This window comes from Pithys albifrons, chromosome 6 (assembly GCF_047495875.1).
Source record: "Pithys albifrons albifrons isolate INPA30051 chromosome 6, PitAlb_v1, whole genome shotgun sequence".
Classification (NCBI taxonomy): Eukaryota; Metazoa; Chordata; class Aves; order Passeriformes; family Thamnophilidae; genus Pithys; species Pithys albifrons.
Genome location: NC_092463.1, coordinates 2,936,710 through 2,962,748, shown reverse-complemented (window position 1 = coordinate 2,962,748; position 26,039 = coordinate 2,936,710). Strand labels below are relative to the sequence as shown.

The following is a 26,039-nucleotide window of genomic DNA, read 5'->3' as shown; positions in this document are numbered from 1 at the left end:
TCAGCTGGGAACAGTCCTGCAAGGAAACTCCTTTCCTGTCTGCTTAAATGGGATCTCTCAGAGCTGGAGCAGGGAACCCACAGCACCTACATCTGTCTCCAGGGAATTGCTGATCTGTGCTCCCAGGTGACAGGTCAAGAGGAAACAGCCTGAAGTTGGATCAAGGGAGGTTTAGTTTGGATATTAGAAAAAATTTCTTCATGGGAAGGGTTGTCCAGCCCTGGCACAGCTGCCCAGGGCAGGGTGGAGTCCCCATCCCTGGAGGGATTTAAAAGCTGTGTGGATGTGGCACTTGGGGACACAGGTCAGTGGTGGCCTTGGCAGTGCTGGGGGAGTGATTGGACTTATCTTAGAGGACTTTTCCAACCTGAGTGATTCCGTGATTCGGAGCCTGTCCCAATCCTGGGGGTTACCTGGAGCACCATCTCCAGCCCATTTTCAGTGGGCAGCCTCTCAGGAGCAGCTGGGTTGAGCTTTCTGTCCCAGAGCCACCCAAACTCAGGCACTGATGGATGGCTTAAGTCAGGAGGGGTTGCTGTGTCAGCTCCCCACCCATCACCAGGCTGCTTTCTAGGGATTATTCACTTTCTTTCCCAAGTCCTGGGGCTGTCTGGGTGTTACAACTTTAACATCTGCAACCAGAGTACTGGGGGAAAAAAACCCAAAGCTGAGGATTTGCTGCTTCAGACTCTCTTTTCTTGCAGTGAATTTTGACCCTGAGTGGCCTCAGCAAGTGCCAGTGCCTGGGAATGCCTGGAAATGTCTGCAGCTCGTGTCATTCCTGCTCTCTGAACGCATCCCCAAAGGAAAGCCGGAGCCGTATGGATTTCGCAGCAAACGCTTTGCCAGTTCTCAGCTCTATTTCATAATCCTGCTGGCATTCTTGGCCTCCCTGGGTTTCTGATTTATGGTGCCATATTCCCAGCCTTTTGGGGGAAGCAGGAGCTCTGGCTGCAAGCTGTTGCTGTGGGAGCATCAGGCTCCTCCTGGGTTTATCAGGAGAAGCTCTGTGTGTATCTGGGCACGGATAAACACATCTTGTTCCCCAGGCACGTTTGCGGCGCTCACTTGTGAGCTGTGTTTAAATCAGGGATTAAAACCCGCTGCACAATCTCACCCTCGCCAAGCAATTTAGTTAATTAACCAGCTAAATCAGTTCTTGCTGACTCTCCCTGAAGACACCCCTCCTGAAGGAGATTTTTCTTTAGATTTGGATGAAACGCAGCAGTTGAGTCATGATTTTCTGCCTGGCTCAGCTGCCGGCGCAGGGAATGTTGTCCACAATACTGGCTGTTGCCATATGCTTTTTTCATCAAGTTAAAGGGTGCAACTTTCTTTTTTGCTTCCCCCTCCACTGACTCACTCCCCAAATATGTTTCTGGTTAGGATGCCTTGTGACTTCTTCCTGACAGAAGGTTTTCTAGTTTGCAGGCAGCTCTGGGAGTCGCCTCCTCGAGCTCTGAACCATCCCAGCTCCTGGGAGGAGGGGATGGGTGTCCTGGAGAGGAGGAGCAGCAAGATGCTGGCCTGGTTTTGGGGTGCTTGGTGTCTTTTGGGAACTGTCCTGCCTCAGAAATGGATTTCCAGAAGCTGGGCAGTCCCACCCCGATGCCATTTGCCTGTGGATTGTTGTGCCTGGGATGTCTAGGAAATGCCCAAGGGAATTTTGATGAGCAATCCCAGCTGGATCCTGTGCAGGGCCAGGAGTTGGACTTGTGGGTCCCTTCCAGCTCAGGATATTCTGTGACTCTCTGATTAGGTGAACTTGGCCTTTTATCTGTTTACTTAAAGAAATGCTGGAAGTGAAGGACGGGAGATGCTGCCTGGAATGGATCTTGAGGAGACAGACAGACAAACAGACAGACAGACATGTCCCTCCTGGATTTCTTTGAAGGCCTTGCCTTCAGGCCACCTCCTGTTGACCCCCAGACCTTCAGCACTGGTGCCACATTTCCTAAGTTAGGAGCCATCTCAGTGCTCCCAACATCCCACTGGGCAGTTTCCAGCACTTGGCCAACAGAAGGAAACAGCTCCCGAAAAAAAAAAGCACCATTCCAGTGATGCTTCCTGAACCTGACCTTGCACCTGTGAGCATGGCAGTGGGTGTCTGAAAACCAGGGCTCATTCACACTTGTAGATGTACATCCCATCCCCACTTCCCCAAGTCCTCACAGCCCCGGAGATTCCAGAGGCCGGGAAGAACAGCTTGGCCTTTTTCAGCTGCAGGAACTGAGATGCTGAGAGTTAAGTGACTGGCCCAAAGCCAAAGTGCTTGGAAACAAGCCCAAATCTTCCTTGTATTAGCTGGGATATGACTGTGTAGCATTCCTTGCCCTGCTGGAAATGTCACCCGTGGTCTCTGAAGCAACTATCCTGCAAAGAACATCTTTTTTTTTCCCTCCTGAAATTGCTTTTCCTTACAGGACAATCCCCATCTGTTTGATCTTGTGGGATGCAGGAGAGCAGGAATGTGCCAGCCTTTGTGCTCCAGCCTTGTAGCACTTCTCATTTCCTACAGTCTTGCCTGGAAAGTTGAACTGGGGCTTCTCCGTGCTGGGAATTTTCCAGAGAAGGTTATTCCAGCTGAGTGGTTCTCCAGCAGCACATCCCTGGGTGTTGGGGGGGTGGAGAAGACATATAAGGACACTGTAGGGTGCCCCTGCCTGATCCTGACTCCTCTCCCAGGGAAAAGAAACTTGGATTCTCATTCTCCCTGCCCCTCCTCAAAGACTGGGAGCTGCTCTTCCCTGTGCCACCTGGGATGTCACTCGACGTCACCACAAGCTGTTTGGGGACAGAAGGTGGCAAATGTGGTGTCACCTGCCAAAGCCACCTGAGATCCCAGTGCTGCTCTCAAGACTTCAGCTCTCCTAAGAAGGAGGTCCCATCTTTCCACTGGGGTCTCTTCCAGGAAGGACAGGACACTTATAACCAGCCCTCCACATGGTGACCTCTCCTTGGAGATCCAGGAGTGACTCCTGCAAGATGGTGCCTGATTTCCATGTGATTTGATGGAACTTTGGGCCTTTTAGTGTGGATTTTTTTCCTTATTCTTTCCAGTGCTGCTATCACTGTTTTTTCCTGGCCTGGCTCTGGCATCATCCATTGTCATCACTTGGGAGATGGAGAAGGAGGAGGCAGGGGAGTTTCCTTGTGAGGGATAAATGTTGGAATAGCCTATCCTTGCTCAGCTGGCAGCATCTCCAGTGCCCAAAACACAATGGAAAGCAAAGCCTGGCCACTCCAAAGCCCTGCTGAGAAGGAGAGGGGACTGGAGGCTTGGAAAAAAATACCCTGGCAGCACAATCTCATGGATTTTGCCTTTAGGAAAAAATAAAAAAATCTGGAAATGTCAGGATTTTGGCTGTCAGAAGAAGAGGTTTCCTAAAGGAGCTGGTGCTTGGTATGGAGAGATTTGGGGAGCAAACAAGGGGATGAATACCCTGACCCTGATCATCCCTTCGGAGACTAAGATGGGAGAGCAGCAGGAGCCTCTTCTGGGATCCCAAACCTGCCCAGTGCTCTTGTCCATCCCTGACAAGGTGGAACTGAACCTCCCACTTGTTGCTTCGGATCCTGGTTCCCAGGGCTCTCCCTGTGTCTGTGCTGTCTGTGGAGGAGCAGCCCCACCTGAAACCACAACATCAATCATGGGGAATCACCAACCAGCCCCCATGCTGATGGGACAAGGGCTGAGGGTTTCACACTGACATGGGGCAGGGTTAGGTGGGATATTGGGATGGAATGCCTGGCTGGGAGGGTGGGCAGGCCCTGGTACAGGTTGCCCAGAGAAACTGTGGCTGCCCCATCCCTGGAAGTGTCCCAGGCCAGGCTGGACAGGGCTTGGAGCAACCTGGGATAGTGGAAGGTGTCCCTGCCCATGGCAGGGGGTGGAACGAGGTGGCTTTTAAATGTCACTCCCAACCCAAACCACTCTGTGATGCTCCAATTCCATATCTCTCTGCCACAGTGACCTCCTCTCACCTCACACAATTCCCTCCCTCCACTCTCCTTCCCAAGAGCTTCCTGAGGGCCTTCAGAGCCACTTCAGAGCATTGACCTGATTTTCTCCTCTTCCCCTGAGCCTCTCCAGGATGTTTCCTATCCCGCTGCCACGGGCCTTGGCTTCTCCTCCCACCCTCCCACGGCTGCGTCTCGCAGCACATTCCTTCTCTCCGTAATCTCCGGCTCACTATCTAAGGAGCTGAAGGATATTTCCACCCCAACAGTGCCAGAAAATACTGGCAACCACCTCCATCTACCGTCCCCCGTACGCACACCGAGCTCCTCAGCGCTCTGATACCCTGCCATGCTCAAGCAGCCAGCGCTGACAGGCGGCTCTCGAGGCAGCAGGTTGTTTTCCTTACTGGCTGGGTTTCTTTTTCCCCCCTTTTCCAAGCCTCAGATGGTTCCTGCAGTTTCTTGCCCCGGTGACTGGGTTTGGCTCTTTGCACTGAGAGTCTGTGCCGTGCCTGCAGCACCGGAGAGGAAAACACGCCACGCAGCCTTGGCTTGGCCTCTCCATTCCTCGCGGGCAGCAGGTCCAAGGTGTGTCTGAATGGTGCTGATTCCATCAATACCATCCTGCTGCACCTCTGGAGCAATCCCAGACCAGCTTTCTGGCCAGGCTTTGCTTTCCATTGTGTTTTGGGCACTGGAGATGCTGCCAGCTGAGCAAGGATGGGCTATTCCAACATTTATCCCTCACAAGGAAACTCCCCTGCCTCCTCCTTCTCCATCTCCCAAGTGATGGCAATGGATGATGCCAGAGCCAGGCCAGGAAAAAACAGTGATAGCAGCACTGGAAAGAATAAGGAAAAAAATCCACACTAAACCTTCCATCAAATCACATAGAAATCAGGCACCATCTTGCAGGAGTTACTCCTGGATCTCCAAGGAGAGGTCACCATGTGGAGGGCTGGTTATAAGTGTCCTGTTCTTCCTGGAAGAGACCCCAGTGGAAAGATGGGACCTCCTTCTTAGGAGAGCTGACGTCCTGAGAGCAGCACTGGGATCTCAGGTGGCTTTGGCAGGGGACACCACATTTGCCACCTTCTGTCCCCAAACAGCTTGTGGTGATGTCAAGTGACATCCCAGCTGGCAGCAGGGATGAAAGTCGTGGTCTTCTGGTGCTTGTCACTTCTTTGCTCCCACCTGGAGTTTGTCACTGGTATTTTGGTCTTTGTACTCTCCATCCTGGGGTCTCAGTCACCCACAGCTGTGAGGACATGAGTGGATGGCCATCATTCCAACATGTGGTGGAGTCTGGGCACCCTCAGTGCTGGATTCAGCACACAGTGAGCACAGAGATTTACCTGCAAATGGAGACTGGAGCAAGTCCGTGTGTGACAGTAACTTCAACTCCACTTTTGGAGAGAACACAGAATCATGGAATGGTTTGGAAGATCATTTTGTTCCAACCCTCCTGTCATTGGAAAGGATGCCACACGAAGCTGGAATGAAGTTGTTTCTCTTCAGATCAAGCAGCAGCTCCAGCATCCTCCAGTTTAAGCATTGAGCTGCCAAAAGCTCTCAGTGGCCAGAGAAGGTGGGAGAGCTGTGCTGGCACAGTGTGGACACACAGACCACCTGGCACGACTCTTTCCTGGCTCAGCTCTAAAACCCTCTGATGATGGTGATTCCCCTCCCTCCTTCACTCCCTTAGATCTAAACAGTCTCCCCAAAGTCATAATCTGAGTTTTTCTCCCTGTAATTTGGCCACTGCTTTTTGCCCATCCCTTGTAGAAAGGGGGAACAGCACATTTTCTCCCTCATCCATCCCTCCCTCTAGATAAATCTTCTTTTATCTACCTGAAGATGTTACCATCACTCTTTTTTTTTTTCTCTAGGGTAAACATCCTAAATTCTTTCAAGCTTTCCTCATCCATCCCCCTCCTGTCTCCCTGCTGCTGAACTGGGGCTGGGGGTTGCCATGTCCCTGTTTTGCAGGGCATGTGGGGCTCAGCACCCTCAGCTGCAGCCACTGTGTATCTTCCAGGAGCTCACAAGTCACCTCAATTTCAAGCTTCAGAGGGGTTTTGGGGGTTCCCAGCGTGGTTGCCCACTCCTGGCCAGCTGAGTGCCCACCCCTCCTTCCTACAGGAGCTGCCACTGCTCCCCCAGCTCTGCTTGGAGATGAAATTCCTCCCACGTGGCTGATTCAATAACATCCACCTTATTAACCCACCCGATCTGCTCTGTCTCCATTTTCCCAGCACTAACTGCATTACCCTCTGCCTGCATCCGACCTTTCCGGTGAAGACAGGCTGAAAAAGCACAAAACCCTCCAGCTGTCTGGGCATCCTCCATCTCCAGCTTCCCCTGGCACCACGGGCTCCCAAATCTGCTCAGGGGCTGCAGCCACATGGGGCATCTCAGGAGTCTGAGATGCAAACAAAAGGTATCAACCCCTACAAAAGATGCTTTGGTTTTTCTGGTTGATGTTCCCCAAATCCCATTATTCAGCTTGGAACACTCCAGCAATCCACACAGAGAGACATGGATGTGAGCAGGAAATCTGAGCCTGGTGTCCATCAGGGCACTAACCCTCCTCCTTCCCTGCAGCTTCCCAGTGTTAATTTCCCTGGAAAAGGAAGCAATTTGGGGTTATTTTTTAACCAGTCCTGCTCACGGGGGCTGTTGGGCTTTTCCACAAAGCAAACCACACCAGCCATCCTGGCAATGTGCTCCTGGCTCCAGCAGGGAGCTGCATCCTCAGTGATTCCAAACCCTGCAGTGTGTCCAGCCTGAGCTTCTCCATCAGTAAAATGAAGAAAAAACTACTGTAGTTTCCTTGGCCGTAGCCATTTGGACTGGGATATTACCAGGGAATTTGAGTGACCTGTGCTTGCAGAGGCTGCTCACACACCTCCCAAACACAGTCAGAGGAGCCAGGATAAAGAATCCCAAAATCCTAGAATGGTTTGGGTTGGAAGAGACCTTAAAACCATCTAGTTCCAACACCCTGCCAGGGGCAGATATCTTTGGTTTTGGTTAAAAACAAGACAGAAGAGCAGTCTGGGGAGCCTTATGGATGCACAAAGGTGTAGGAGAGTCACTCCCCCTGAACGTGTGACTTGGGGTCTGGGGGAAGTCTTGGGGACTCCCAGAGGGTGAAAGTGCCCTGCTCCATCAGAGCTGTGCCCCCAAACACCCCAAGGTGCCACAGGTGCCCCCGTGGTGTCGGTGCTTTGTTCAGGTGCCCGTTATCGCTTGGCTCTCGCCGAGCTGTGACGTGAGAATTGATAAAAAACTCTCCTTCGGTGCTTTTTGTTCTCTGGCAGTGCATGAGCAAAGGCAGCCAAAGCCCAGCAGAGCCGTCCTTGGTGCCCTCCTCCTCTTCTCCCTCCTCCTCCTCCTCCTCCTCCTCTGCAGCAGGGGTGGGATTTGTCGGGAGGGTGTGATTTATAGGACAGGTGTGATTTATGAGGCTGCTGCTCTACTTGTTTGGCCTCTGGGGCTTTGCAGCCTTGGAGAACTCCCTGCACCAGCATGGCTTGCTTGGAATCCTTTATTCCCAAGGTTTTGGATGCTTCTGGGATCAGACAATGGGAATGAAGGGGTGGTGTTTCTGCTGTCAGACTCTCCTTCCTTCAGGCTGGGGCTGAGGGCACTGGACCTCCTCCCTGGAGAGCTCAAGGCCTGTGGATCCTTCTCAGGATGGCACGTGGAGGGGAGGTGTGAGATTTTGGAAGATAATTGGTCTACAAGTGTGTCCCAGCTGCTTTCCACATCTGGGTTTCCTCACTCTCCCCCTCTGAGCTGCTGCTGTTGCATCCCTGGTCATGGGGATGAAGAATAAACCCACTTCAGAGTGTTTTTGGGGGCTGTGGGGTGGGGAGAGGACCCTGGCAGCAGGGTTGGTGGTGCAGCCAGCATGGAGCATCCCACTATCATCCAGAGCAAATGGATGGTCCAGGCTGGTGTTTCTGGGGGTTCCACACTGGGAAAATCCTCTCAGTCCCTCTCCATCCTCATGTGCCTTGAGCACCACTGGACAGCCCATCCCCAGGGCTGGATTTGCTTCTTCATTCCACAATCTGCTGATTTTCTGCTGTGCTCCAGAAAATATCCATAGGGGTGAGAGTGGTCCAGCCCATCTCAGGGATGTGTTGTTCCCTAACAAAGCCTGACTGATGAGCTTCACCTCACCCTGATAGAGGGACAACCTGGCTGAGAGCCAGTTTGCTGGGACCGTTGGGGAAAGGAGAGCTGGGGCTGGAGAGATAAGGGATGTGCCGGTGCCAGGGCTGGGGTGGGGTCGGGGGTGGATGCTGCAGCACTTGGTGGTGCTGGCTGTGGGGCTGTCACTTTGGAATCACACTGGACAGGGCTCCACAGGGTGCTGGGGACCTCCTCCCCTCCTTCCTGACGTGGGAGATCTGCAGGGTGTTGGGTGTCAGCACAGGGTGCATTCCCTCCCATCAAGTGACTGCCTGAAACAGGCCTGAATACAAGCTGTGAATAAATAATGGTGTGATTTGGGGAATTTTTTCCCTCCCACTGCTTCCCAGTAAATCATTCCTAAATAGATGTTTTCCACTATCTGGCCAGCTCTGCAGATGAATGTCAGATCCACTAGATGAATTATTTTGGATTTTTGGTGCTTCTTCTTGCTGACTAAGAGTGGATAAATGATACTGGGTGTTTCTTCTGGCACCCCAGAGTCACCAGCCCCAGGGATGGTGATTGAGTGTTGCGTGGCATTTGGGTTTTCTTTGAGGTCCTGCTCCATGGGAGAAATCCAGCCTTCCAGCCTGGACTTTGTATTTGTGGAAGCAAATGAATAGGAGGCCTTCTGGAGGTGGAGAAAAGCCAGAATGGGAGAGGCAAAGGCTCAAATATTCTGATGGACAATAGAAAGTGGTTTAATATGTTGTATATTAAGGGAGAAGAGGGGATGTGGGAGATGTTTGATGGAGGCAATGGCCCAACATCCCTGGGGGTTCTGGAGGTGTTTGGAAGATGGCTGGGGATGGCAGCAGCTGAGAGGGGTTCCTACATCCCTGTGCAGCAGTTACTGCTGGAAGTTGTGAGGTGACATTAAGAGTCCCAGGTGAGGATGATGAGTGGTACCAAACCCATCCCTCAGGCACAGGTGGTGCAAGGGAAGATCAGCAATGGGGGGTGGTCCTGGGAATGGCTGTTGGGAGACACTCAGGCACCTGGAAGGGGATTTTCAACCCTGTGGATGAATCAACTTCCAGGAGAATTCATCTGGGATTTATCCAAATTCTCCATCACGTGGATTCAAGGTAACAACTCTCTCTGACTAAAAAAGATGTTTTAGGATTCTCAAGGACTCAACAGCCCTTTCAGAGGGACACAAAGTTCAAGGACCCTTCTGACCCTGGGGACAACTGATCAGAGAATTAATTGGAGCTGGTTGCCTTCTTTGTAAGCCAAGGCAAGAATCACTCTTGGTGGAGGCCACTCCTGGCAGCTGGAAACATCAGAAGGACACAGAAAAAGGATAAAAGATAAACCACAGCACAGGGATTAATGTCAACAGGAAACTAATGCCTGACACAGGCCAAGCCAGGAGAGCCACTGGACTGGTGTGTTATGAAGAGCTGATTGCTGAGGAAAAAACCTCCCAGCCTGAGGCTTCAAGAGCTTAATTGAACCTAATTCCTGGAAAGAAGGTGAAGAGGGGACAGAGAAGAGCCCTGCAGCTGGTTTGTCCTGCAGCACAAGCCTGGCAGGCTCTGGTGCACCGTGGCTCATGTCAGGAACCTGCAGCATGGAAATGAGGTGAGATTTTTGTAGCTGTAGGGCAATGAAACCTTGGCCTGACTTACCAAGGGAGGAGGTTCCTCACTCTGCCTTTGCGTGTCTTGTCTGAGCATAACCATCTCTTGCAGGCTGGGATTTATTCCAGGTGCTGCCAGATGAAGTTGTGACTTCTCCACCCCTGGAAGTGCAAAGCCAGACTGAACAGGGCTTGGAGCAACCTGGGATAGTGGAAGGTGTCCCTGCCCATGGCAGGGGATGGAATGGGATGATATTTAAGGTCCCTTTGAAGCCAAACCATTCTGTGATTCTAATCTATGATTCTGTAACCTCTGGCATGAAGGACCAGGCTGGATGGTTGTGACAATCTTAAATCTTGGTTCCTGAATTCATCCCACAGATCTTTGGTCATCAGAAGAGAAGCACTTTGGACAAGGGCATGGAGTGACAGGGCAGGCTTCCCACTGCCAGAGGGCAGGGCTAGATGGGATATTGGGGCGGAATTCTTGGCTGTGAGGGTGGGCAGGCCCTGGCACAGGGTGCCCAGAGAAGCTGTGGCTGCCCCATCCCTGGAAGTGTCCAAGGCCAGTTTGGACAGGGCTTGGAGCAACCTGGTCACAATCACAACCACAGGAGAGACTAAACCTCCCCATCTCGAGTGCCTCTTCAAGATCCTCATCATAAATCTCATTCATCCTTTCATGACAGGGATACTGGTTGAACTCCACACATGGCCCAGGTGATGGCACACGGACAACACGCAGCGTGACGGTGTCACTGCTCCGCACACACCTCCAGAAAAATAAGAGCCACGTCACGTGGATGTTTCCGAAATGACAAAAGCAAGGAAGAACGAATGTGGCTGGGAATAAACAAGGAAGCAGAGTTACCAAGCATGTTTCCTTTGCCAGGAGCATGACCTTGTCTCTGCTGGGAAATGGTCATTTGTGAAAAGGGAACCTTGGCTATGGCCAACAGACGCTTAGAGGTGGGAGAGGTGAAGAGACAGAGGAGCTGGAATGAGAAGGTCTTTAAGGTCCCTTCCAACCCAAACCATTCTGTGATTCCATAATTTTGTGAAGTAAAGATCTTGCAAACCCCATGTGAAGAGGAACAGTACCAGTTGGCAGCAGGTTAGGAGGTGTTGGAGACACAAAATAGGCCAGAGGGAATAACAAGCAACTGCATTCCACCTTTTGGAGTTTTCTTCTGACACTTCATCATTAAGGAAGGATACAGAATATCAAGACCAAGGTGAAGTGGAAGGGTGACAGGGGCCAAGCATGGGGTGCCCACCACCAGGTCAAAGCATTTGAGGAACCACAGCTTTTGTTTACACAGAGATTTGGGGAGTTTCTCTGCCTCTGGAGAGCCGAGAGCTCGGTCCTGCTGCTTTTCCATCTCCAATCACCCAGCGAAGGCATCCACACGCACAGGGCAGAGTTCCATGGCTGGTCACCCTGGGAAGAGCCAGTCTGACCGGCTTGCCCGGAGCAGCCAAGCAGGAATACCAGCAGGAACAGCAGCTGCTTTCAACAACTGCCCATAAGAGGTTAAAAACCAAAATAAAGGTCACGAACACACACAAAAAATGGGGGCAAAACTAACTGAATAAACCCACGACAGGGAAGAGACCGCTCAGCTTCACCACTGATTTCCCAAGGATGCCCATCGAGTCATTTCATGAGAAAATTATCCCGGTTTCCACGAAGCAGGGGCAGAAGGAGCGGCGGGCTGGGAGCAGTGCCGCGGGCAGGTCTGGTGGGTATCATCCCTGTCCCGATGGAAGCGGCCGCGCATTTCGGCACCTTATTTGGCTATTGCTGCCTGTAGGGAGCGAGGACTTGCAGCAAACAGTGGGAAGAGCCCTGGGGATGCTTGGCTGCCTCTGACGCAAGAGCTTCGCCGGTGCATTTTTGACCTTGCTTTGCCTCTCGGCCGAGCGGTGGAGATCGCGGTGCCTCTCCCTCCACACACCCACCGGCCGAGGGAAGGAGCCCCAGGGCTGGAAGGGGCAGGGGGAGCGGCTTCCCCGTCCTCAGGGAAAGAGAAACGAGCGTGTTTAAGGGCAGAAGGACCCGGCAGGCTCTGCTCAGGGCTGCAATCAGCTGTACTAAAAGGTTACTCGCTCCGCGGAGCCGTATCCAATTGCATCAGCTGGGAACCTCGTCCAACACGCCGGGCTGAGAGTAACCCTTTCTATTTATTGCCCTATTGTTTGGCGCTGGAGGAACACGGAGATACCATCTGGGAAAGCTTTGTTGTTACAGACCGGCTTTCCCTCGCGCTCCAAAGTCACCTCTAAGTTACGCTCGCGCTCCCAACTTTGGGGTGATGGGATGGGATGGGGGTTACGCTGACAGGGATTGAGGCCCCAGGAGGATTTGAGGGGGAAAGTCATCTGCTGCGTGTCCTCCCACTGCTCGGGGCAACGTCACCCAATCTCCTTCTGGCAGCAAATCCTTGGATAAAACCTGTTTTAGTCTGCCTGGAGGAAACTCAGGAAAGGTTTTGTTAGTGCACATGATAAAGCAGAGGAACAACACTTCATTAATATCTCCTTTATTACAGCAAAGTGAAAAATGGGAAAACTGTACCCATTGAGAGGGGGTTTGTTACCTCCATGGCACCAAAGCAACCTGGTCCAGTGGAAGGTGTCCCAGCCCATGGCAGGGACTTGGAACTGGATGTTCTTCAAGGTCCCTTCCAACCTGAACCATTCCATGATTCTGTGGTCCTAAAGTTCCCATTGCCATTCGCGGTATGGGATGCAGGAATGGCGCTCATGGAGGCAGCTCTGGGCTGGCAGAGCCATCCCTGAGGCTGCTGGGGAGGGCAGAGCCATCCCCGAGGCTGCTGGGGAGGGCACGGCTTTGCCGGGACGTGAATTCCCATCACTCGGGACACATCCACCTCAAACCGCAGCCCCTTCCGCACGGCGGTTTTTCAGGAAACCCGGTTGCTGGCGGGGTGTGTGTGTATCGCTGGGTGGAGAGCTACAGGAAGCGGATAATATTTTTTTTTCCTCCATTTGTGCCGCTTCAGACTCTTTTATTTAAAGTCAGTTCCCATTTCTCAGATTCACAGATGATGAGGATGGAGGGAGCCGGCCCGTCGCCCGGCCTTGATGCGGGCACAGACTGCTATGCCAAGGTAGGGCTTTGCCAAACGGGAAGGATTTTCCAATGAGTCTGGGGCCATTGGTAAAAAACACCCTAAAGGGTGCAGAGTGGGCACGGCTGCCACGGAACCCACGTGTCTTCAGGACACCAAGACTCCACCGGCCCTAAGGGATGCTCTCCCGGCTGTTCCAAACTCTGCATGCCCTGGGACTGCTGGCCATGAGCTGTGCCAGGCCAAGCCAGGCTGGGATAAGCCCAGCTGGGATGAGCTGAGCTGAGCTGAGCCGAGCTAGGCTGGGCAGGGTTGTGCTGGGCTGGGATGAGGACAGCAGAACCAAGCCGGGAGGAGCCGTGCCAGGATGAGCCCAGCTGGGATGAGCCAGGGCGAGCCAAGCTAAGCTGGGCTGTGCCGGGCCGGGATGAACCGGGCCAGGATGAGTCGGGCTGGAAAGAACCGGGCCAGGATGAGCCAGGCTGGGATGAACCGGGCCAGGATGAGCCGGGCTGTGCCCAGCTAGGATAAACCGGGCCGGGATGAGCCGGGCTGTGCCGGGCCGGGATGAACTGAGCCGGGATGAGCCGGGTCGGAGAGATCCGAGCCGGGATGAGCCGGGTTGGAGAGATCCGAGCCGGGATGAACCGGGCCGGGATGAACCGGGCCGAGCCGAGCCGAATACAGGCGAGCTGAGCCGGGCCGCGCAGAGCCGGGCCAGGATGCTCCCAGCCGAGCCGGGACCATCCCAGCCGGGCCGTCCCCCGGCGATTCCCGGATGTTGGAGCGGCCCCCGCTTGCTCCGTCCTTCGCTTCCATAAAAGGCCAAGGGGCCCGGCAGCGCGGGGCGCGTTTTTCCTTTAATTATTATCCCCCTCCTCCTCCTCCTCCTCCTCCCGCTGCTCCCTCCCCTGCGCTCCCTCCTCCTCCCTCTGCCCGCCCGGCTCCTCCCGTGGCGGCCCCGCAGGCAGCGGCTGGGGCGGCGGGACCGCGGCACCCCCGTCCGATCCGCCCCTCCGCGCCCCCCGCCCTGCCCCGGGCACCGCCGGGCCCGTCCCGCTCGGTGCTCATCCCGCTCCGCTCCGTGCCGGGCGCGGCCGGCGGCGCAGGAGGCCATGGCGCTGGACGGGATCCGCATGCCGGACGGCTGCTACGCCGACGGGACGTGGGAGCTGAGCGTCCATGTCACCGACCTGGGCCGCGACGTCACCCTGCGGGTCACCGGCGAGATCCACATCGGCGGCGTCATGCTGCGCCTCGTCGAGAAGCTCGGTGAGTGCCCCGGGACCCCCTGCCCTGCCCGGCTGCCCGGCAGTGCTCCAGTGCAGTTCTCCAGCTCCCAGTGCACTGCTCCAGTGCAATGCTTTTAAGTCCCAGCACCCTGCCCAGTGCAGGTCTCCCAACTCCCAAACAGTTCTCCAGTGCAGTGCTCCAGCTCCCAGTGCAGTGCTCCAGTGCCCTGCCAGTGTTTCAGTGCAATTCTCCAGCTCTCAGTGTAGTGCTCCAGCTGCCAACCAGTGCTCCAGTGCAGTTCTCCAGCTCCCAGTGAAATTCGCCATCTCCCAGCCTGTGCTCCAGTGCAGTGCTCTAGCTGCCAACCAGTGCTCCAGTGCAGTTCTACAGCTCCCAGTCAGTGCTCCAGTGCAGTTTTACAGCTCCCAGTACAGTGCTCCAGCTGCCAACCTGTGCTCCAGTGCAGTTCTCCAGCTCCCAGCCAGTGCTCCAGTGCAGTTCTCCTGCTCCCAGCACCCTGACCAGTGCAGTTCTCCAGCTCCCACGACCTGCTCCAATACTCTGCTTTAACACTCAGCACTCTCTCAGTACTGTGCTTTAACTCCCAGTATCCTGCCCTGGTTCAGTGCCTGAGCACCCAGTGCCCTGCTTGACCTCCTAGCACCCTGTGTCCCAGTACAGGGCCTGAGAACCCAGTGCTGTGCTCCAGCACCCTCTCCCAGTACTGTTTTTGAGCTCCCAGCACCCTCTCCCAGCGCCCTGCCCACCCCAGGTGCCCACACCCTGCCCTAGCCCCCCATGGCAGTCCCCAGCACCCCCTCTCCCCCTGCACCTTCCCAGGCTCTCCCCCTGCATCCGTTCAGGCTCTCCCCTGCACCCTTCCAGGCTCTTCCCCTGCTCCCTTCCAGGTTTCTCTCTCTTCCCTGCTCCTCCTCACTTCTGGAGCCACAACCAGCCAGAGTTTTAACACCCCGGGGCCTCAGCCCCATCCACCAGCTGCTTCACACCCAGGATTTTGCACAGTTGGGAAACAGCTCCGGTTTTGGGATGGGGGTTTATGGATGCTCTTCAGTTCACAGCAAAACTTAATCCCGGAGTTCCATGCCAGGAAAGCGCTTCCAAAGGCCCGCTGTGGCCGGGGGGTGATGGGTGAGGTGACATGGGCGAGGGGACCGCGGTGGCAGCGCGGTGTGCGGTGGCTTTGGGTGCACACCTGGACAAAGAGCCCGCGTGTGCGGGGCGCGGGAACGCGCGTGGGAACGCGCAGCTGGACCCGCGGGATGCGAACCTTGCGCGCATCTCCCCGGGAGCAGGAGCTCCAGACGCCTCCCCCTTGTCCCTTTATCGGCGCTTTACGGCTCGGGTGTGTTTACTCAGCGGCGGAGCCCGGGCCGAGGGCTGTAATTGCTCAAATAAAATATTAATTGCGAGCCCCGCGCGTGCCTGCGGCCGTGGGAGTCGCGGAGCTGTCAGCTGCGCCGGCAGGTCCCGCTCCGCTTGTGGCTCCTTCCCCCATCTCCTCTCCCCGTGCTTAGGTTTTGATTTATTAATTATCTGAAGTTGCAGGAAGGAAGAGACGGATATAAATACGCTCGTTCCGAAAGGAAGCGAGCGCTCTCATCAAAGCGTCTCGTGCTGGAGTTGGGTTGAACTCTCCGATAACTTGATTTTATCCTTTTTTTTTTTTTTCACTTCTGTGCTGGAGCTGCAGAAAGTTCTGCTGGAGTTGAGTGCTCAGGGAGGAAAAAAAAAAACCAAACAGCTTTCTAGAAATGGTAAAAAATCCTCCCATGAATGAACAAGCGATGCTCCCCTCGGTGTGGAGCCACGGAGGGTGTCGGGAGATGCCGAGAAGAGGGAAAGGAAAGCCAGGCATGTGCACAGGGCCAGAGCCCAGCGAGGACCTAAATTAGCTCCTGATGTAATGCATCCCCCCCCTAAATGTTTGCCCGGATCCTCTGCACTTGTTAAATTAGGGATTGTATTAGAGGGAAGGAATGCAGCGGCCGCAGCGCCGGCGGATCGTGGATGGTGCTCCCTGGGGGGCTGAGCCCCAACACTCCCCTCCCCGGGATGCTCAGGAGCCGTGGATATTCCAGCTGTTGCCTTCCCTTTCCCCTTGGCCTTTGTTGCCCAGCCAAGCTATACGTGTTTAGTTCCTTTTAATCTTCCTGCGTGTCAGCTCCTCCAGCGCTCTCATTATTTTTATGGCTCTTCTTTGAGCTCCTGCCAGTTTACCAGGGTCGGGTTTAGCGGAGTGGGGTGGGATGGGACTCATTCCTCGTCCTCCTGTGCTCCTCAATGCCCTCCTTCATTCAGCCTCTGTGCTGCTTCGTTTCCAGAGAAATTAATTTTGCCATTTTACCACGTTGAATCCCTTCCCCTGCATCTTTAACCTGGTTTTTCCTGTTGTCCCTCTGTCCTTGCTGCTGTTAATTTCCTTATTTTAACAACTCCTGGCATTAAAAAAATTATTCACCTCTTGCAGTGTAGATTTTTGCTGTGAGTTTTAAGGAAATTTCCTAAAAATAAAGCTGCTTTGCAGTTCTGGGTTTCCCTGTGGGATCCCCTATGGACTAAACGTTGCAGGGAGAGGAGGGGAAGGGAGGTCTGTGCCTTGGGCAGGGGTTTGTCTGCTCCATCTTTAGGACAAATCCTGTTGGTTTTGTGCTGCTGGAGGGCAGGGAAAGGAGATTTCTGTAGCCTGCCTGGAGTTTCACTGAAGTTTTGGACACCACTGGGAATTTGCAGCAGATCAGCCACTCTCTGGTTGTAGGATGCTCATAGAAACCCTTCAACCATTGGTGACCAAGGGGAAAAATGTCTTCCCTCCTCCCAGCAGCGAGGAGAGCTTGGAAAAAGGAAAAATCTACACGGAAAAGGGAAAAATCCAGATTGACGTCAGTATTTTCTGATGCCTGTAGGAGAACAAGATTGCAGCAAATGTCCCTTTGCCTTGGAGAAAGTTGGGATGAAACAGGAATGCAGCAAAGTCTCTCTTCTTTAATTGCAAGGCTACAGGTATCCATAAATCCCGGGGACTCAGAGCGGCTGCGGTCGGAGCGTTTGGGAATAGGCAATTAAAATCTGTCGCTAATGCAGGCAGGGATTGGAAAAAGCCCAAGCAGCAGATAGGGATTCTGGTTACTCAAGTGAATTGCAATGACCTGTTGGCTCCACTGTTATTCATCACCCGCTGGATTAAACCACTTCGTTAATTGAGCCGTGCCAAGTTCTTGGCAAAGTCATCCCTGAAAAATAGGGAAAAAAACTGCTGAGGTTTTAAGAGCAGTAGCATTTCGTTGCTCCACACGGGTTTGGGTCTGTACTGGAAGCTCCTGGTACTCACCCAGGGTTTTTTAGGAATTTTGCCACCATTGACTTACAAAAACTGAGGCTTAAAATCACTGGGAGCAGAGGAAGGAAGGAAGTGAACACAGCTTATTGTTGTTGTCAACTTAAGGCTGTTTTAAACACATGGAAGAAAAAAATTAAAATCCTGCCGTTTTCAAATGCACTTTGGGAGGAGCTCTGTGGGATATATGGAATTCTGTGGCATTCTGTTTGGGAGATGCTCTGGATGGCTGTGGGAATAAAAGAGTAGCTGACAGAAAGAGGGCAGGGGGCACAAACGGTGTCTGGCAGAGGAGCAGCTTAAGACAGATGACCTAAATGTGCACTGAGCAGATTCAGAAGGTCCCTGGATGGAAGTTTTGTGATGGAAATGTGGATTTCTCTCCAGGATTCTTTTCCAGGCAGTGTATGGGTGGCAGACAGCTCCAGTCCTTCAGGCTTACTGGGAGCACTGGGGGAGGACCGAGCACCTTTAGGGGTTTGAACCTGAGGCAAAAAGATAAGTGGGTGGAAAAAACCCAGCTAGGCTTGGAATTCGAGTAGTCCTGCTGGACCAAAAGGCGTTAAGGATGCCTTGAGGTGCTGCCCTGTGGCGGTGACATCCCTTTTTTATTGAGCTGGGATGGGCAGGAGGGTGACATGGATAAATGTGAAAGCAAAGCCTCTGCCCTGAAAGTGAGTGGCTGATAATGGCAGGCAGTGATGACATCTCCTGAGGCTTTGGGTTTTTGTGAATCACAGCTCCGATAAGGCTTTGGGCAACTGGTTTAACCTCCATTGTTCCCTCTGGCAGCTCTTCCACTATCTCTTTTCCATCACTTGGGAGAGGGTGGGATGTCACCTGAGGACTGCCCCAGGAGTTGTCCCATGCAAAGTGTTTTGGTTGTAGCACTTTAAGCTCTTTCTTTGTCTAGTTTTAGTCTGCAAATGTGTCTGAAATTCACCCCAGGGGCTCTTTTCACCAGCAGATGGACTTTGCCGTGTTATCTTCCAAGGATTTCAGCCCTGCTCCTGGCAGAATCAATTATAAATATTAGTGTTTTTCTCCCTGTGAAGTCTCCTTTCCTTAATGGACCCTTGAGAGGGTTATGAATAAAACACCAATAAAGTGCAGCGTCATTGATTTGCCCAGGTTTGTGTTTGAGGTTTTGCAGTGCTTATAAACACTCCAAGCCCTCCTGAGAGTTGCTGGGGAAATTCTTTGCCTTGAAACTGGAATGAACTCTTTGGAACAGCTTAAGGCTACGAGAGAGAAATGCAGAGTCCTTGTCCCAGCTCATTTCTGTTGTAAACACAAGGCAGGATGAGGCTGCAGGGCTTGTCTTGCAGGTGACCTGCTCCTTGTGCTTTGGACTTCGCTGGAATGCTGCATCCAGCTCCAGAGTCCTCAGCACAGCAAGGACATGGACCTGATAGAGCAAGTACGGGGGAGGCCATGGAGATGCTCCAAGGGAACTTCTCTATTCCTGAGCCAGGCTGGGAGAGCTGGGGGTGCTCACCTGGAGAAGAGAAGGCTCTGGGGAGACCTGAGAGCCCCTTCCAGTGCCTAAAGGGGTTCCAGGAGAGCTGGAGGGGGACTTGGCAGGAAGGATGGAGGGACAGGGCACACAGAATGTTTTCCCACTGCCAGAGGGCAGGGTTAGATGGGATATTGGGAAGAAATTCCTGGCTGTGAATGTGGGCAGGCCCTGGCACAGGTTGGGCAGAGAAGCTGTGGCTGCCCCATCCCTGGGAGTGCCCAAGGCCAGGTTGGACAGGGCTTGGAGCAACCTGGGCTGGTGGGAGGTGTCCCTGCCCATGGCAGGGGTTGGAATGAGATGGTCTTTAAGGTCTTTTCCAACCTAAACCATTCCATAATTCCATGATTGTAGCCATGCTGTCCCAAATTTCTTACTGAGCATCAGTACTTGGTGCCAGGCTGGTGGTTGGGGTGTTTCCCTGGTTGGTGCTGCTACAACAAGCTCTGCAGGTGCTCATCTGTCCACCAGTTGTCAGATGAGACAAAAGGGACATTTCCCTTCAGAATGAGCACTCAGTCACTCCTCAGTGTTCCTTTTCAAGGATGTGGTTCATGAGAGGGCTCTGAGGGCCCTTCACTCCTCCAGGAGCTGTTTGTGTTCCCTGTGGCCGGGTGGTGGGAGCTTGTCTGGAATAACATGGCAAATGGTGGTGGTGTTTGCTGCTGGGAGCAGCTCAGGCTGCTCTGGTTTGGGCTGACAGGGCTCCTCTGATGCTCCACACTGACCCCATTCCATATTTCCCTGGAAAATTTCTTCCCAAGCTTTTAAACACAAATCTTGCACAGCTGGCAGGAGCTGGGATGGTGAGCACAGAGGCTGGGGGGGATCTGACACTCTGCTGAGCACCAAAGCCCTGCTGCTCCAGAAATAGGGATTTTGAGTTGGAATTGGTACCCTGGAAGATGCTGGATGCTCCCAGCAGGGATGCTCCCACTTCAGCAGCATCCTGCTAACACCCCCTGCATTTCCATACTGCCACTTGAGTAATACCTTCACTTGTGGCCTGTGCTGAATCCTCATCCTCCAAATAATGCATTTTTAGTGACATTTAGTGACAGTGCCTGTTGACACACACTCCAACCATGCACATGGATCTCTGCAGGACCAGCTCATTGCTTTACATCCAACCTGGGACTCCAGGAAGCTTCTCCGTAGGCTCACACCCAATTGCAAGACTGTGGCTCAAATAATGTCCTCTTTGTGAGCCTAAGTGGAATATTCAGCTGAATATTCCAAAGGAATTCAGGGTGGGGGGAGGTAAAAGCCGTAGAGAGGCAGCTCCAAGCTGCACTCACAGCTATTAATATTTACACTCAGAGCAGTGATGACCCTTAATGAGCACAATAAAATTAGATTTTATTTTAATTTAACTTTTTATAAATGCTTTCACTGCATAGTTATATATACCTGTTTATGATCAGGCTTGAAAGAGCTTGGCCAAGGACTCAGATCCTGGTGGAGGGGCGGGAGGCGGCGTTGGTGTCCCCGCCGATACCAGAGCTGGGGTTTGTCATACCACAGACAGGAAATTGTTGGGTTTGCTGCTCCCACCCAGCCCAAATCAGTAGTTTCCTCTTCTCAGCTCGCTCAGGTTTCGATGTGATGTAAGGCCTGGGGGAAGCCGGTGTGGGGAGCCGTGCCCACGTCACTCCGAGGGAGCAAAAGCCATGGAGATCATCACAGTCACACACTTCCCTTTTTGCTTTTTTCTCCTTTTTTTTCCTCCTTATTCCTCTCGTTTTCCCCCCTGTTCTCCATCAGGGTGTTTCACCCAGGCATCTGGTTCAGTCTGTCTCAACCATATGAAAACTCGTGTTGTACTCTAAGTAGAATCCCTGGGAGTGTCCCAGGCCAGGTTGGACAGAGCTTGGAGCAACCTGGGCTGGTGGGAGGTGTCCCTGCCCATGGCAGGGGCTGGGATGAGATGGGCTTTAAGGTCCCTTCCATCTGTGACTTCATAATTCAGCAAACCAAGCAGCTGAATTTTAACCCTTGGTCTTTGATGAGGAATAAAAAAAAAAAAAAAAAGGATTGTGGATACCTGCATGGAATTGTGGATGTGGGAAGTGTTTACTGAGTTGGGAAAGAGACAGGGGAATATTTGCACTGCAAACTTCAGTCGTTTCAACATCACTGGTGATACCAACACCACCAGCTCCTGGTTTGGGTGTTTGGGGGATTTTTTTTTTATTGGTGGTTTTTCTTACAGACAAGGGGAAGGAAGGGGATTTACAGCCCTGGTGGAACTCTTGCCACATCAGCCCAACATCCAGCCCTGGGCAGGTTTGGGGGAAGAGTCTCCTGGTGTTAAAATACCACAGAGAAGCTTCATTTTTTTTGTTTTCATTGTGAAATATGAATTAACTAATCACTTGTAAAGGGGCACAGAAACAAAATCAAGGAAAACTCAGCTGGTGGGATTTGGTTCTGAACATTCTCAGTGGTTTTCAGGGATGTTTGGGTGAAGAATTTGGAAAATTACTGAGACCCCCAAACTCCAGCTGAGTGGAGAAATAATGAGGTTGAGCAGAGTTGCTTTGACTTAGTTTTTTTTCTCCAATTTTTTCTTTTGACACATTGGTCTTGTTGTCCAGGCTGGGGTTTGCACCAGGTAAAACTGATGGGGCAGGGGATGAGAAGTGCCTGGAAAACTAAAGGAAAACATTTTTATTTCACTTTTTATTTTTGGAGAACTTGTAGCCATTCAAATCTGAAGCTCCTTTGGGAGTTGTGTGCAGGGCTTGTCCCTGTGCCAGAACTGATCCCTGCCTTCCACACCAGGGGGGATCTTGGAGACCTGCAGTTTTTAGTAAAACATGCCTGAATTTGGCCAGCAGGTTGAGAACAGCACCAGGAGGGGATGCACATAAAAGCAAAGCCTGCAGAAACCTTCCCCTTCACAACCTCAGCTGGTTTTTACCTTGCAGAACAGCTCAACAGCAGCCCAAAAATCCATCCTGCCAATTACTACATTTTAAATCTCTTCCCAGCCCATTACATGTGTTTGTTTGGTGGTTGTTTTCTTTATTTTCCCCTCATCCCTGCAGGCAGATGGACTTTTGGAAGGTTTAATTACTGAAACTCCAGATTCAATTAGAAAGTCTGTGCTTAATGAAATTGCCTGGAAGGAGTTCTGTCCCTGTCTTGCTCAGCTTCCCTTCCTCAGTGATGCTGCCCAGAGCTTTGCTGGACACCATGTCCAGCTCCAGAGCATCTGCAGCAGGAATTGTCCCCACTGCCATCCCTCACCTCCTGCCCTGTGGCTTTAGTGCCTGTGATGGGTGAGGGAGACCCAAGATAAGCTTAGAGGTGTTTAAACCCTTGTTGTGTTCATCAGTGAGCTTGGGCCAATAGGCAGAAATTAAAAATAATCACAGAATTCCAGAATGGTTTAGGTTGGAAGGGACCATCAAGATAATCCAGTTCCACCCCCTGCCATGGGCAGGGACACCTCCCACTATCCCAGGTTGCTCCAAGCCCTGTCCAGCCTGTCCTTGGACACTTCCAGGGATGGGGCAGCCACAACTTCTCTGCCCAACCTGTGCCAGGGCCTGCCCACCCTCACAGGGAAGAATTTTTTCCCAATACCCAGTCTAAACCTACTCTCTTTCATTTTGAAGCCAAGAAAATTGTTGGGATTTCCTCCCCTTCCCATGGCATGTCCCTATGGCTCTAGAGCAGAGAGCAGCTGCTTCCCAAAACCTTGCTTTACCCCAGGAGCTCATCCCAAAGTGTGTGCAAGGGAAGGCTGGTGCCATGGCAAGGCTTTGGGCTGTGGTTGCTGCCAGGAAGAGATCAAGCTGCTTTTCCTTATGCTCTGCCTTGGGGTGGATGGACTTGGGGTGAAGCCTGGAAGGTTTGGTGCAAGAGAATCCCAGAATCCCAGAATGGTTTGGCTTAGAAGGGACTTTCAGGATCATCCCATCCCACCCCCTGCCATGGGCAGGGACACTTCCCACTGTCCCAGGTTGCCCCAAGCCCTGTCCAACCTGGCCTGGGACACTTCCAGGGATGGGGAAGCCACGGCTTGTCAGGGTGACCTGTGCCAGTGTCCTCCTCCTTCAAACCACAATCCCACCTGGATCTGCAGGAGAGGGACCAACACTGGCTCACAGGTTTGGGGTGGGATGGATGATGCTGCCAGAGGCATCCTGAGGGCTCCAAACCTCACTTTGCCTGGGGTTAAGCTTTAACCAGAGATTAACCATCAGTTAGACACTTGAGGAGTTGCCTGGTGAGAGGTTGGGAATTCAAACGGGAATTGCCCGGTGAGACGTTGGGAATTCAGAGTAGGGAATTGCCCGGTGAGAGGTTGGGAATTCAGAGTGGGGAATTGCCTGGTGAGAGGTTGGGAATTCAGATTAGGGAATTGCCTGGGTAGAGGCTGGGAATTCAGACTGGGGAATTGCCTGGTGAGAGGTTGGGAATTCAGACTGGGGAATTGCCTGGTGAGAGGTTGGGAATTCAGAGTAGGGAATTGCCTGGTGAGAGGTTGGGAATTCAGACTGAGGAATTGCCTGGTGAGAGATTGGGAATTCAGGCTGAGGAATTACCTGGTGAGAAGTTGGGAATTCAGAGTAGGGAATTGCCTGATGAGAGGTTGGGAATTCAGATTGGGGAATTGCCTGGTGAGAGGCTGGGAATTCTGACTGGGGAATTGCCTGGTGAGAGGCTAGGAATTCAGATTGCTCTTGGTTCTCCTTTATCTGCCTTGTGCATCCCTCCTGATCCATGTCCTCTGGCTGTGTTACTGGGAATGATGTCTTGGCAGGGATCAGCTCCCTATGGCACATTGCTGAGGGATGAGTCAGGACTGCAGCCTGCTGTCACCTCACCCTGGGACACTTGTACTTTTTGGAGAGGGAAGGAAGGCTGATGCAGGGCTGGGGGGTGAGGGAGGCTGGGCTGGTTGTCAAGGCAGATGAGTTGTCCCTGGAGAAGTGGTCTTCCTTCCTTCCTTCCTTCCTTCCTTCCTTCCTTCCTTCCTTCCTTCCTTCCTTCCTTCCTTCCTTCCTTCCTTCCTTCCTTCCTTCCTTCCTTCCTTCCTTCCTTCCTTCCTTCCTTCCTTCCTTCCTTCCTTCCTTCCTTCCTTCCGTCCGTCCTCTGCTGCTGTGTTCGTGTCTGTTGCTTCCTATTTTGTGCTGGATGAATCATGGAATCTGCCTTCCTTAATTGAGTTTTCTGCCATTTCTCATGATTCCATGGAGGCTGGAGCAGCCAGGGAAAGCCTCCTCTGGATGGATTCTTGATGAATGTGAGGGGAACAGTCAGAAAAATCAGGTTGTAAAGATCCTATTTTAAAAAAAAATTGAAAATAATAGTCCACCTTCGCTTTCCTTTATTCCCTGCTGTAGGAAAATGAGCAATCCAGATTTCTCTGGGATGCTGGTGCAGGGATTTAAAGGAATTCTGCACAGCACTGGCAGACACTTCCTGACCCAGCAGTGCTCAGGGTGTTGGGGAGCTGAGGTGACCCCGACTTTTGGCTCCTCTGGAATGTTTCCTGGTATTCCACCTGGGTTCAGCATCACTGGAAAACTCTCCCTGCTCAGGGGTTTAAACAAGGATAGGAATGGCCGTGCAAGTATTTAAATGGAGCATAAAGGCACTAAATGTCTAAAAAGCTAAAAACTACAGGGAAAATTTTACAGGAAATCCTGGTGTCACATCCCTGGAAGTGTCCAAAGCCAGTTTGGATGGGACTTGGAGCAACCTGGGCTTGTGGAAGGTGTCCCTGCCCATGGCAGGGGGTGGGTGAGATGACCTTTAAGGTCCCTTCCAAGCCAAACCATTCTGGGATTCTGTGGTAGAAGTATAATAAATTCATTTTACACCTGTGGTATCCCACAAACACAAAAAGGGGATTTTCCTCTTCTTCCCACAGGTCAGTGGATGTTCAGGGCACAGGTGCTGGTGGGTGTGACCAGCACGAGGAGAAGGTAGAGGAGATCCTCATGTTTCAGTAGAAATGCAAGGAGTAGATTCTGGGGTGGCTTCCTAAGGAATTAAACTTCCAAGTCAGCAAATTCAATCCAAGTTAGGAAATTTCCAAGTGCCAGTTGAGTCATCTTGTTACCACTGGAGAGAGCTTCCTTCCTAGAGTTTACTTTAGAAAAACAGTAACTTTCAGGCTTGTTGGGATTTGCTCTTCTCCCTAAAGACCTGGCTCTGGAAGAGATGCTCCAAGGCTCAGCATCCCACGGATTGAGCATCCCGAGTGTAGAGGGGCACAGCCCTTCCCTGGCAGGAACACCATTCCAGGGATATTTGGGGTTGACCTGTCAGCTCCTCAGTGCTTCAGTTCCCACCCCTGCCTTGTCAAGACATGGACTTCCCATTGCAAACCTCACTTAGAATCCCAACAAAGGGCCACTTCTTTCCCTGGCACGTTCCCTCATCAGCAGGAGACGCTCCGTAATTCCTCAGGACAAGGACACCCGGAACATCCACAGGCAGCATCGCATCCCAATGTGCTCAGTGTCCTCCACAGGCCTTTTTCCCTCCCTGTCCTCCTTTTTTCCTTGCTCTTGAATTGCTCTCTGGGACTGCACAGGGTCTTTGACGTCAGGACCTCATGGTGGTGATCCATGAACGTGTTCCCTGGCACACCAGGATGAGAGGGAGGTCTCCTGCTCATGGAATCACAGCATTGGGAACAAGGCACCTTTTGTCCATGGCTTTTTTTTTTTTTTTTAATAAGTCAAACCATTTTTCATGCAAGAAACATTCTCCTTAAATTTGAATTCCAGCACAGGTCCACCCTGTTTTGGACACCTCTGTGGGGGTGTGTAGATGTTCTCCTGAATGTTTTCCTGAAAATAAAGTAGGATAAAATTTTTTGCTCAGGCACGTAGGGATAGGACAAGAGAGAATGTTTTTTAATTGAAGGAGGAGAGATTTTTAGTCCCAACTCATTTCTGTTGTAAACACAAGGCAGGATGAGGCTGCAGGGCTTGTCTGGCAGGTAATTTGCTCCTTGTGCTTTGGACTTTGCTGGAATGCTGCTGGAGTCCTCAACACAGCAAGGACATGGACCTGTTGGAGCAAGTCCAGGGGAGGCCATGGAGATGCTCCAGGGGTGGAGCC

General features: G+C 52.4%; 1 protein-coding gene across 5 annotated transcripts in view; it reads left to right on the top strand.

The window, feature by feature from the left end:
• The first annotated feature begins 12,795 nt into the window (after positions 1-12,795).
• FERMT2 (FERM domain containing kindlin 2) overlaps positions 12,796-26,039 on the top strand; it is a 56,321-nt gene continuing 43,077 nt past the window's right edge. For 2 of the 5 annotated variants that reach the window (XM_071557231.1, XM_071557230.1), the window contains exons 1-2: positions 12,796-12,885; positions 13,956-14,118. In XM_071557231.1, the coding sequence (XP_071413332.1) occupies positions 12,820-12,885; positions 13,956-14,118 (229 nt within the window). In that variant the 5' untranslated portion in view covers positions 12,796-12,819. Of the gene's footprint in view, positions 12,886-13,758; positions 14,119-26,039 lie in introns of those variants that run through there. The other 3 variants (XM_071557233.1, XM_071557232.1, XM_071557234.1) reach the window with 2 other exon arrangements.